The 13,591-nt window shown below is 40.1% G+C and overlaps 1 protein-coding gene across 1 annotated transcript; it reads left to right on the top strand.

Annotated features, from left to right (window-relative positions):
• Positions 1-7: 7 nt before the first annotated feature.
• LOC111254568 (alpha-1,2-mannosyltransferase ALG9-like) lies at positions 8-3,793 on the top strand. The gene has a single exon (XM_022815531.2). It carries the CDS (start codon positions 158-160, stop codon positions 2,015-2,017), a length of 1,860 nt encoding a protein of 619 aa, XP_022671266.1. The 5' UTR covers positions 8-157; the 3' UTR covers positions 2,018-3,793.
• The last annotated feature ends 9,798 nt before the right edge of the window (positions 3,794-13,591 follow it).

The raw sequence follows: 13,591 nt of genomic DNA, 5'->3' as shown, positions 1-13,591 counted from the left end.
ATGTAGATGGGTTGGCATTTACCGAACGTTAATTTGTTTTGGCAGTCAGGTGTTGTGAGCCTCGGCGAGACGCAAAGTGTATTTTGGTCTGTTATTGTGGCCGGAGTGCCTAATAGAGCCGGCGCGGGCTGAAGGGTTCACTTTATCTTGTCATAAAATGGAGACGAGACATCGCGTAACTAAATCATCTCGCAAAGAGCCCAATAGTGTTTCTGAGAAAGTGGATTGTACTCAACCGGATGGTAGTCGGGCTAATGCTTCCACGCTGGAACCGCTTACGTGGACACCTGCGACATTTACAGCATTCAAGGTGCTACTTTCTGCTAGACTATGCGCGGCTGTTTGGAGCAACATACAGGACTGCGACGAGACGTATAACTATTGGGAACCGACTCACTATCTCATGTACGGCCGCGGAATGCAGACATGGGAGTACAGTCCGTTATATGCCATTCGATCATACGCATACCTCTGGCTATATGCTCTGCCCGGCTTCGCGTACAGCAGCCTGTTACAAGACCAGCGAACCCTGGTGTTCTATTTTATGCGCTGTGTAATCGGCGCCGTCGAAGCAATCTGTGAGGCGTACTTTTATAAGGCGATTCGACACAAATTCGGCAAACACATCGCGAAGATTTACTTCTTGATGACGATCTTCGCCACGGGCATGTTCATTTCATCGGCGGCGTTTTTGCCTTCGAGTTTCGGCATGAAGCTTCTCATGCTTTCATACGGAGCCTGGTGGAATGATAACTGTTTCTTCGCACTATTTTCAGCTGTACTAAGTGCGCTTGTAGGGTGGCCATTCACGGGTATTTTAGTTGTGCCGATCTTCATCGACGCGCTATTGAAGGGTAGGAAATATGTAATCAATTTTATCCAATATGGGCTTCTCTCCTCCGCAGTCATAATGCCAATCGTCATCACAGTGGATAGTATATATTTTGGCAAATTGGTCTTTGCCGCGAAAAACATTGTCCTGTATAACGTGTTTAGCCCGCACGGACCGAATCTGTACGGCGTTGAGCCATTTGATTTTTACATTCGAAATGGCATTATCAACTTTAATTATGCGTTTCTAATGGCGTTGGCTGCCATTCCTCTACTAGCTATTACTAAATACTTCCGAATACCGACAGAACGTCTCGAGTACACATCGTTGTTAGGCATGTATATCTGGTTTATTATCTTTTTTAGCCAGCCGCACAAGGAAGAACGTTTCCTCTATCCGGTCTACCCTCTGGTTCTGCTGAATGCGTCTGTCTGTTCTGATCTCCTGCAACGCTGGCTACATCATCTCTTCTACCAACGCACATGCAGACACCACCTCGATCTGAATGATGCTTGGTGGCTTCTCCCCGTTATGTTTTCGTGCTTCCTCGGGATGAGTCGTTGCATTCTACTGTACAAAGCGTACAGTGCCCCTATGACCGTGTCAATGGAATTGGCCCGTATTGCCAATCGTGACGGACTGAGTGACCGGCCACTGCCCTCTCATCCTGTCTACCTTTGCGTGGGCAAAGAATGGCACCGATTTCCAGCGTCCTATTTTTTGCCTGATCGCTGGGAGCTGCAGTTTATCAAGTCGGAATTCCGCGGCCAGCTACCGAAACCTTTTAGCCTTGGGGTCAATGCTACGAGAACAATTCCCACGGAGATGAACGACGCCAACCGCGAGGAGCCTTCACGCTATCTAAGCTTATCGAAATGCCACTACCTCATGGATACCGACCGGCCGAAGGTAACCAGCCGTGAGCCAAATTTTACCAAACATTCAGATTTCGAGCTGGTTTACTCGACAGAGTTCATGGATACGGAGAACACACCGCTGATCGCGAGACTTGTGTACATACCGTTCGTGTGGGAAACTCGAACGACATTTGTCAAATACAACCTGTTGAGGAATAAGAAGAATCATATTAGTTACGAAAAATCACCGGTAACAGGAGGCTATCGGCCAAAAAGGACTAGCAGCAGTAGTAGTCCTAGGGCTGATAATAGCCGAGAAAGGGCCTAGCTAGTCTCGAATAATCTGATCATCTACAGAAGATGTCTGAGGCAAAATACTGAAACTAAGGGAGACAGGAAAGAGACATCGTAGATAGCGCAATAGTTTTGCTTAATTTGGTAGGTAACTTAACTGAGAGATAGCCTAAACGACCGGCTACTTAGATGTGTTCCATCATTGTACATTACTAAACTGGAATACTGCACAGTGGATATGCCATGTGCTGTTGATGAAAGACTAAAGTATGTATATGTAACAACGAATAGTATAAATCGCGTTTCAAATTTTAAGCTGAAACCCATAACAAATGACAGGGGATAGTCAGAAAGAGTAAGATCTGAAAAGATCTTTGCAGCAAGTTTAAAGTATCTAATAATCAGTAGGTAAAAGAAAAGCTTGTATAAATAGAAGAAATACATTTGTTGATTTTTATAGTGTGTACAAACTCTAAGTGATTTTTTAAGGATTTTTTGTCTTATCTTAATTATAATGGCAGTGTGGCCTTGAAATCATCGAAGTGGATTAATTTTCGGATCTAAAGCAATGATAAAAAATCAATTCCGACGATCAACCTTTTATTATTGTTTAATTTTCTTTTGTATTTATTTATTTGTAATAGTATATTCTTGTAAACTTGAACATTATTGTTACTTCATGTCTTTAATATAATTTTTACATAGCTTAAAGCTTTTTGCCATTAGCATCGTTCATTTACTTACACTACCTGTGTTACTTGCTTCCTATGCTTACTGCCGCATATCACAGATTTTATCAGCTTTCAAGTTGAATTTATAATAAACGACCTTCAATCCTTTACTAATTATTGACTATGAATTATAACTTTGGAAGGCCGTGAGCATCATTACACCGTGTTGCAATATTTTTTCGACGGTATTCCAAGTTGTAAGATTTTAATCTTTTTTCTTCCATTTGGAGTCATCCCTAACTTCTAACTAACGAATGGTAAGGATGGTAGAATTGATATATATGATCAGGTCTTTAAACACTAAGATTTTTTTTTATTATCTCTCTTATATTTTCCGTAATTATGGTGAAGCAATCGTGTGTCGCAGTAAAACTTCAGTCTATTTTACGTCAACAGGTATTAGTTGGAGTCTTCCGTTTCGCTTATTTTCGCTTTCCCTGTTTGTCGCAACGTCATCCACAAATCTTAGCGATAACACTAGCCATTACGCTCCTACCATGAACGCGTTGACGGGGACCATCTGACACTACGGAGTGTATGGAAAAAATAGAAGCAAAGACAGGCGAAAGAAACATGCAGACGAATCGTGCAGCTACAAGATAAGTGTGCATAGCACTAGGTCCGAACGAAATTTCAGCTCCCAGACTACTGCGAGCCTTCGCTTCTGTCACGACTCGGCGAGATAAAGTATAAGACCAGATGACTTAATTTATATATAAAATTTTATATATATTTATATAAAATAAACGGTGATATAATTGTAACTGCGTTAGGAACGTGGCTAGACGGAACTTCACTGCGATGAAGCTTGCGAGGACGTTTTTGCATTAGCTTAGAATCAATATGTGCCTACTAGCTTTAGGGACAATATGAACAAATCTAATGAATGCAAACATGGCTGTTTATGAAATATTGGTATCGTCTTGCGCAGTGCTTCTGTATTTCTTCAACTTATTTATACTTTTTAATATTTTGTCCGAACTAAACGGTCGATGGCCTAACTAGTCATTTTAATCAATCACATCTCTGCGCTTACCAAATAAAGATAAGTATCGTTTTACAAGTTTTTATGAGACAAATGGTATTTCGCATAATTTGCATTAGACATCCATGCAATTGTTTGACTGGCAAGGTTTTTCGATTCACAAACTATATACGTGCACTTTTAAAAGTAGTTCCTTTGCGACAACTGTAGATCACAATTTCGTAGATATCCCTTTTCGTAGGGCATTACATTATATAATATGGTACCTATCTTGAATCCGTTCTGTGTAGCCATCTATTCGGGTCGACCCAGCGACAGCTATCAAAAACATTCTATTTAATGGTCAAATCAGTGTTCCAGACATAGCACTCCAAGTACTGTTTTCACTTTTTTCGTCCAATTCGAAAAGAATTCCATTCTAAAAAGCAGGTTCAACGGTAAAATGTTAGCATACAAATACGAACTTCGCAAAATAACATTCGAGCCGGAATACATTTGAGTGTAGCTTTGGCTGGATTACAATACAAACATATTTGGACAGCAAATTGACTCGGAACTGGTCAGATAATGCTGTTCGTCTTGTTGTGATATAAGAACTGTTTTTGAATACGTACCTCGCCATCAGTCGATAATATTGCTGTTAATTTCATAAATAACGAAAACACAAATTCTAAATAAAAAAGAATATACTAAAATTAAATGTTGAAAGTTTTACGTTCGGCATTGCCGTCTGGCATTCGATCCAACAATCGGCTTCCAACACAAAATAAGGAAATGAACCCAGACCACCACGTGGCTCAAACATTAGTTGAAAACGTTGTTAGCTGCTAAGCTCTTTCAGAGACAATATAGTGAATCAACATCAGTCCTTCCGGAACGCTTTGCAGATACGATATTAAAAGAAAAGTATAAATATTCCATGATAAGTATGATTAAATCAGAAAAAAATTATATAGCGTTTTTGTGCTTCAAACATCCCTAAAGGGATCAATTAATGTCGTTAGATGAGTGCAAGAAATGTTGAATAACTAAGCTCAAATCAAGGGCCGTGTAATCATCTGTCGCAAAGCCAACAAATATATCAATTTAAGGGTCATCGCGATCCGAAGTTGTGAAACCAAACGTGTGACAAATCCCTCAGATTTTATATAGTCATCCAACATCATAACGTTATGATATAATTTATGCATCATATTCTATAAAAGTCGTGGTCAAAGAAGTATTTTTTGCCTAAGTTTCTACTAAACGATATATATTATTCATCTATTTCCCTTATCTCTTTAATGTCGGCCGTTTTTCAAGTTATCATCGCCTGTAAGTGCATAGTTAAACATAAATTTAGATAACGTCGGTCAATGGAAATTTTCCAAGCGCACATCTTACGCGATTCCCATTGCATCAAACTAAAACAGTTCGAGTCAGACTCTCCTCGATGTCTAACTCGGTCGCAGCCGATGTTCACATTTGACTGCCGACCTTGAACCCTAATATATTAGCTGAAGCTAACGACAATTTTTGTTGACGCTTTCGGTTGTGATCAATGAGGATATGACCGTCAACGGCGGCCTGTCGCCGAGGTGGTCTGTTGACCATAGCAGCAGCTACTGCTGTTATTAGTTCAATTCTATATCAGAATAGGCGTAAAGGTATTGACAGATGAAAAAGACAAGAAAACCGCTTTTGGGTCGTCAGTTCTTCTAGAGGCAAAGATTGATTCGGCGGTTTTTTATACGAGAAGACCCGAAATCTTTTACCATCGATGCAGAGATTTAGCTATTATTTCTGTAACACAGCGGTGGTATAGAATTTGCCAGGAGTAGCTCTACAAACATTACATCTAATGGCCAAACGGAGAGTTCGAATGCTTGTTTGTCGTCTGCCAGGGATCGAACAGGACAGCATCGACAAAAAAGCCTATTTGGACAGTACCGCTTATATACGTAGTTAAGTTCGCTGGTGAGCGACCGCAAAGGTAACGATGGTGGGAAAGGGATGTGGGAGCAGACCGGAGCTTAGGACCACGAAAAGAGCAAGGCAGCTCTTTAGCATCCACAGCACGTCCTCAATCTTTTCTCAGCGTTTCCTCAATCTTTCTCTTTTCGTGCTAGTGGCACGGCTGCGGCGGTGGCGCCGTCTAGAGTAGGGGAACTAGGGCCAGCAGTGGTGTCACAGTTGCCGAGGGACAAGGTCAACTGTATCTCGATAACGCCTCAGTCTAGCTGCGCAACGATCGTTGGACTACGAACGAAGGTTCGAACGCAGTGCCGCCGCATGTTCTATTGCCTTATGTCGCGCCTTCAGCCAGATCTACGTTAGATTATTAGTAGTGAGTTACGTTTACAGTACGCCGCACACGGACGTTACGACTACATAAGAGCATTGCTATGAAAACATGTTTTACGCGCTTTAAGGTAACTTATAACGTTTCGCTTCCCTGTCTCTTGGTGCCGAGAACAATGAAACCGGATAAAGCATCGTCTAAGCTCGCACATTCAACAGAATTAATACAATTTAACTAAAAATCGGTTGTAGCAAAGCCACCAAATTGGTAATACGCATGTATCAATATGTGGGTAACGAGCATTGTCTGTTTCTTATGCATTAAGACAACAGGTACCAAAAGAGGGATTATTAGATATTTTATTAGAACCAAACATGTTAAGGATCTATAAGAATATCATGTAAATAAAATTACATTTATATAGGTATAGTTTCGGACACGAAAAATAAAATGTCGATATGTAAAATTGATCAAGAAAATTCGAGTAGTCGTATCTCACAGGTTTATTTGGGTTTGTCGTTATCCTGAAAGCAGCCCAATATTCCGATCTTAATAGCTCATAGTCAAAACCGATCTGAGTAGAGCGCATTCTTGTATTGTGCTGTTAAGTAAAACAACTCTGCATGAAATCCTTTGTTTGTCAGGGGTAACAGCTAAGGAGAATTTCTCGTCCTGTAACTGGTTAGAGGTGTCTGAATAAAAATGTTGTTAAAATATGTGCTGCATGTCATGTCACGAATACGGAATATGCAAAAAATGTTATCTTGTAGAATAATCAATAATTACCACTATTAGCAGTAGAGAAAATGGAGCTAATAATTGTAATTCATAAGGTACCAATAGCCTTTCTACTATTGAAAATGTTTGAAGCTGTCCGAATGTTGGGAAGAGTAGGAGACATAATAAAAAGTAAGCGCCATCCTCCGCGATCTCTCAAAGACCAAAGAATATAATTAGCAGGTGAAGAAGACCGAAGCGTCTAACGCCAATCTGGTCTTCGTACCAAGCCTGCTATGATTCTATGTTAGAGCTGAATTGCCTTCTCAGGGGCGGAAGCAATAGTTTACGATAGTATGATCTGGATTTGTCCTTAGATTTATGCTTCCCTTTTATTTGAAATGTTTTTTTCATTTTCTGGCCCTCATTTACACAGGTTACATATACTGTATATCAACATCAGAATTAGTGTTCTTTTTGGAGGAGTATATATATATATATATATATATATATATATATATATATGTAGGAAATTTCCGTAATGTGCTCCTATGATGAATTTTTTGAATTCTTTACAAAAGTAAGCGCTTTTTCCAATTTGTCGCTCAACTTGTTTACGCAATTTGTTGCAAATTTCAATGTTGTTTAGTTTAGGTACTTCTAGTATGACAAACATGAACGTGTATATGTTGATGGAACCCAGCTTGAGCCCCTTACTACACTTATTCTATGGTATAAATTTCTGTTTATTTGAATTGTATCTTTTTCATTCAGAAATCATAATAAACTGTGATAAATGCTTATGCGGATGCGTTAGCACATATGCGATAAGCCACGGGCCAACTAAAAAGTCGACCTGGCAGAACACACAAAGCTTGGCAGACATTTGAAGCCACTATCGCCAGGTAGCTATCTAATGGCAGCAGAACTCTACAGAAAATATTGTAACAGCTATGTTCAGTTTATGTTGCTACCTCACCTTAAATTTTTGGAGAAGACTAACCTAAATGTCAACTGCCAAATTTTGGCGAGCTACGCCTTCTCGCTTGTCTCCGACACGACTGGTTTCGCGAAAGGCTCGCCACTGAATGCTACCTTCAAAGAAATCTATGCACTAACATGAGAGGCGTGTTTAACTGTAGCGTTACATTGTTTTTTTCGTTAACGGAGGTTGTGTCCGAGCTAACAGCTTATTGTGTGTAGGGTTATAGCGGTCCTGGTGCCTAAATACAACAACCGTCCATGGCATCGGACTGTTGGCGGTATTCCTACATCCGCTCCCAATAGTTTTTCTAGCGCTACTCTGGGTTGAACAAAAAAAGCGGCAACAGACTTTGATCGTTAGCCGGTTCTCGTGAATGTTGTGATGAACGAGTGGAAAGCAACCAAAGCAAAAGGATCAGAACGAAAAAGAAAGAAGCAGTACTAGCGACGTGCAGCTTCCTGCATTCGAAATTATCATACAAATGAGCTTTTAAAGTGAGCTTAAGGACTACTATACCAGCGGCGTTCCTGTCATCGCCTGGGTCGTGCTGGGTAGAGGCCACTGCAGCCCCGTCAACATGCCTTGACCCTGCTCTGTCTGCCCAATAGCTCCTGTCTTTTCCATCTCAGCGAACTGCTAGAGAAAAACTAGGATCTCCAGGACGTTCTGGATCTTACGGGCAGTGATGCTGCTCTAGTGAGTGCTGCTCCAGTGAGCCCGTGCTTAACATACCAGCTCGACTCTATCTAGGCCCTCGACACGTTCTGATACGTTTCATTACGTCGCTGTTGCATCGTTGCCCTTATCATTCCTAACCGCTATTACTATCTATGGTTTGGCAAGTTCCAGGGTTCATTGTGAGTATTCATTTTCCTATTAGCGGACCTAACTGGTGTTTTAGACGGCCATGGCTGAAATAGGTTCATTTTATTATCTAAGGTAGTCGCCGAAGGTCAGAGGGTGGACTAACGGCGGTGGTAACTGGAACGAAACTCACGTAGCGCGAATGGTACCGCAATCGATGCTACTAGTGTTGTGCTTTTTCCGAGTAAAGCACGGATTCATCTGTGCTTGTGTACCTACCAATGCAGGATCGAATATCTTCGAGCAATGCACATAGCAGAATACATGAACATGCGCTGGATACATGGGAATGAGCTGGATAGTACGCTGTATCTAGATATTTATAAAAAGCACGTTGATAGATATCGCTCTTGATTTTTTTTCGGTATACTTCGCGGTTAATGCTTACACCTTTATTTAAAACATACAAAATTTTGCTCAAGCAATAGTATTTGACTAAACATAGGACATATATCATAATGGCAACTACGTCTTTTAACATTGATGAAAAAAGGTCAAGTAGTTATTCACCATATCTAGAACAAATTATTTCAATTATTTTGAAATTAGTATATGCATATATATATATATATATATAAAGGTGGACCATGTCGTAAAAGTTAACAAACTGACAGACCCTATTCGATTAACATCCTAGCACTAAAAGAAAATGATGAAAAAAGCATTGTTAATTGAACGATCCATTTTTGTAACGATCTTTGCCGTCACATTATTTCAAGATCTATTTATTCAAGCTAATTGAATATTTGAACATTCCAAGCAATTGCAAGAAGAGATGTCAGTTGCCTTGAAGATTAATCAACCCACTTTTCCCGAAGAATCCCAGTCTCTGCATAACGAATTTTTGCTTGCATGCTAACACACAATAATAATAATAATTGGTTCCACACTTATTTAGATCACTGGGATTTAGGGATATTAGTATATAGATGCCCTGTACTCCTTGTATATATGGCGAAACGATTTAGTATATAATGTCCATTGCTACGGCTTCTGCTTCTATAATGAAGTAAAGCGCAGGCAAGAGTTCTGGAATGCCTGATATTTCAGTCCAGGGAGACTTCTATTGTCCCTGCTCAGAGTTACAAACAGCTGAAGCCGCAAGGGACACAGCTCTTAATGCTTTTAGCGTTGGCCGTTCGTTGGGGCAGCCGACGATATCAGCGGCGCCTCAATAGCACTGAGCATCGCCAGCGAGGTGGACTGTAAGCGACGCACTTCGTTACGTTATATGGCCGACGCGACGGCCAAACGTCAAGCTATCAGAGTTAGTTTAAAAGGGCATCTTGTACTGAAAGCTGTCTACAAGCTGTTGGGCTTTTTGGAGCTGGCCTTAGTAAACGGTCCGGTGGTGCGCTCCTCAGCTACTATTAGGTTGCCTTTTGCTCCAGGTTGGCTTGCTGCTCTTCATGAGACTTGCCGAACGTAGCGAGCTCTCCCGACACGATCAAAAGCAACGCCACGTTCGATGTTGGACTTTATGGCGGTCACAAGGAGTCATCGGCTTAGGGTGTTGCTTCTTGACTGCGAGAGAATAAGACGGCCTGGCAAGTAGAGCTGATTCGACTATGCCTACTCTAGGCCGACTCGAAAGGAGGTGAAGATGGGCCTATCAACTAACGACCAGTTAGAGCTGCTGCGAGCGAGTGTACGTGATGCGAGAATGGGGCACAGTTTGACGAAGGGATTCAGCTCGGAAGTACAGCTAGCTGAAAAGGGGTTTTACGAGGCTTGGCATTTGTATTTGCTGAGCCGTCAGCCGTGTTGATCCGTTAAACTAGTTCTTCATTCTTAGAAAAAACGAGCTGGGGAAAGGTGGATGGTAGAGAGAGAATAGTATGTAAAAAGAGTGGTTCTGCTGGGTATAGTGGGTGGACATGTTGGACCGTGCTGCAGAAAGTCTACAGATGAGCCTTTCGGTTTATTGCGCACGCGAACGGCAACAGATTTCGTTTGCTCTGGAGCGGATCCCTCCTGGTTGCCCCGTTCATTTCTAGCAATTTCGACTGATTTTGAGCTACTGTCGTTACTATTACGCCCACCAGCACCGCTAGCTGACTCCGTTATACGTTAAATAACGTCCAGTGTTTGGTAAGTCGGGCATATGTACGTACATTATATATGTTTTCAGGCGTCTTTCTTCAATTTATTTTTTGTTCACGAGTGTGCCTGCCCTTACTACCGATTGTTAGGCAATGTCGCGAGGTGCCAATCACAATACTATTATTTACCAGTGCATCATGCAATCGGTTTCGAGGGTTGAGCAAGTAGCAGTAAATGTTTGGGTTTTTTCTCGCAGAAGTCTAATGAATGAATGACCTACGGTCACGCCGAGAACAGGCCAATTTTTTTAGGGCCAACAGTAACTCGATAGCAATGCGGGTCAGCATAAGATGAGATACTCGTGACTTCGATAGCCTTGCGAATGCTTTTATTGTTTGCACAATTTTACTCTATTAGGTTCTTCAAGACTGAGTGATCACTGTAGACAACTGAAGCTGAATCCTTTGCAGCACAAACTTGATACAACCGTCGACAAGTACGAAAAATTACTTGGACGTAGAATGCGTAATACAGTAATTGAAAGTTGCAAGTTAATTTTCTTTCACAGCCAATAAGTACTCGCAAAAATTTGCTACTTAGAAATGAGACTCGAGCGACAAAACCAAATATAACATGGGTATTAGGCTGGGACTAGCCATTGAAACGCCTAAGATGTTGTATTTCGTGTGTTCTTCCTTATCCACTTTGCCGATTTATCGAATGCTGCATTTACAGCCAGATGGGCGACAAGATACTAGGCCATTAAAATCTACAGAAGATATGGTAAGCAAATAAATAAAGTTCTTTAAAAAAACAGTTAAAATTAGCTGAATATCTATATAGCAAACTTACAGTACAAATACTGTATTAACTAATAAAATAGTTATGAGAGAATCTTGTTTTGGTTCTCAATTGAGTTTTGTTTCTTTCACTAGAAATGGAATATTGTAAACACGTGTCACGGTCGTTTTTTATTAATTTCTTTCTAAAGGAATTTCAGTATTCCTTCTCTTCTACTGAATAGAGGCTAATATGCAGAAGTGATAGCGTCTGGTCGTCAAATTGATCTGTCAGAACGTTGTTCCACCGATTTGAATTACGGAATGTCAGTCCGGCACGCAGAGAAGGCTCTAGGGAATAGTCGATATGCAGCCTCAGCTCAGCTCTTGAAAGCTTTTGTCGTTGACATGTACCTTTTGATATACCAGGTTCATAAGAAATAAATTCGCCTATTTTAAGATACTAATGCGATATCTAATGTTCATGCGATGACGCAGGTTATTCAAACTATATTATATAGGGTTAAAAAACATTGTAGAATATTTTTTTGTCTCGGCTATGAAAAGATAAAAGGAAGAGATCTCACTGCTGAAACATTCAAGTTTTGATGCTTCAAGTTATTGCACGTTACTAAGATAACAATAGATTGAAGCTCAATCCCATCGGCCATGCAATTTATGAAGTATCCTTCAGATGTTTTAAGCGGACTTTGTATATGCATGATTGAGGTCATTACCTAGATGATTGTAGCCTCCCGGCCTGTGAGCAGCCTTTACTTATTTCAACTTCTTGCTGCAATTAGTCATCTGCTTACACTTAAGGATCGCAGCAGCTCGAGTACGCAGCGCCACCTGTTTAGAAGCTAACGTTGCCCTTGAAATAATATCCAGCTCTTATTTCAATATATACGTGTCGCAATTGGATGTTAGACCGCGTATTAAGTCATTTAAAGCCCTTTTAAGCGCAAATAGGCTACAATCCTACTCTATAACATAGTTGTCCTAAAATCGCATTAATATAATATTACTGGCGATGACTTGCAGTAAGTGAGAAACGCGCATGAGTCCAAAAGCATTCATATATTTTCTGAAATTGGAAAACATAAAATTATATACTAAAGTGTCCACTTATTTCATATCTCAGACATTCCCACCTGAAACTGAGATGTGGGGTATAAATTTGTTTCGCAGAGTTATCCATCGCCCTATTGCTCATTATGTTGATCTGTGCTTCTTCGTCCAGATAAGCGCATGAATCATTTAAGGTACATAGCTTAGCTATAGTGGCTATTCCAATACATCTGCCCTAAACTGACATTACCTTCCCAAGTCATCTAAAACCGTCAAATATAACTATATATATAAACTATATATATTAGAGATAACTATGTAACAAAAACCATGAAATGTTGAAGTCTTCTCCTCAGAAAATCATTATCTCAACACCTCTTGAAGCGGCATCAGTTGATGGCACAAAGAAAAATAAGGCTAATGTTGACATGTCAGAAATGTCAGAAATTTGGCTATAACAATTACACCTGCTCCAATACCTTCCTGATAATATATGTTCATGTAGTAAACCTATTGTAAATCAGTAATTATACCCATTCTATGAATGAAAGTAATTATGAATCTGCTAAAATATCTCGATATCACACCATCGTCTATTTTATTATTATTATTATTTTATTAATTATTAGTATTAATTAACTGATATCAGCAGTGCCATTTTAAGACTTAATTAATCAATAGTAGAAGGTCTTGTCTGTCTTGAGTCAAACTGATCCTTACGAAAAACTCTAATTTTTAAGATTGTATACGCTTTTGTTTTTTCTAACAGACAGTAAATATCTTTTAGGGTTAGAAAAGACTAGACTTATTTGTTGAGAACCGTTGTCTGGCGGGAAGCTGTCTAAGAAGGCAAGTCTTTCGTCGTCATGTAATTGTTGATTTTTACGGATCATTATTGCTTGAAACTCCAAAAACTGCATATTTTTCAGACATTTGTTTACTCTTGAAAAGAAGATCTTTGAGTCCAGGTTAAATATAAGCATTGATTCTTCCTATATTATTAACCTAGTATTTGCTTTCGGTAACTCTGAGATACTCTCTTAGCTTGTTGTTCGTGTACTTAGGTAGCATGGCCATAGCGGTTATGGTGTAATAATGTACTAATAATCTTCATTAGCATACTGCTGCAACTGGTCCTTGTCAACTACGCCT

Source organism: Varroa destructor, unplaced genomic scaffold (genome assembly GCF_002443255.2).
Source record: "Varroa destructor unplaced genomic scaffold, Vdes_3.0 BEIS01000007.1, whole genome shotgun sequence".
Classification (NCBI taxonomy): domain Eukaryota; kingdom Metazoa; phylum Arthropoda; class Arachnida; order Mesostigmata; family Varroidae; genus Varroa; species Varroa destructor.
The sequence above is the reverse complement of the archived record's forward strand: the minus strand, read 5'-3'. Positions and strand labels throughout refer to the sequence as shown.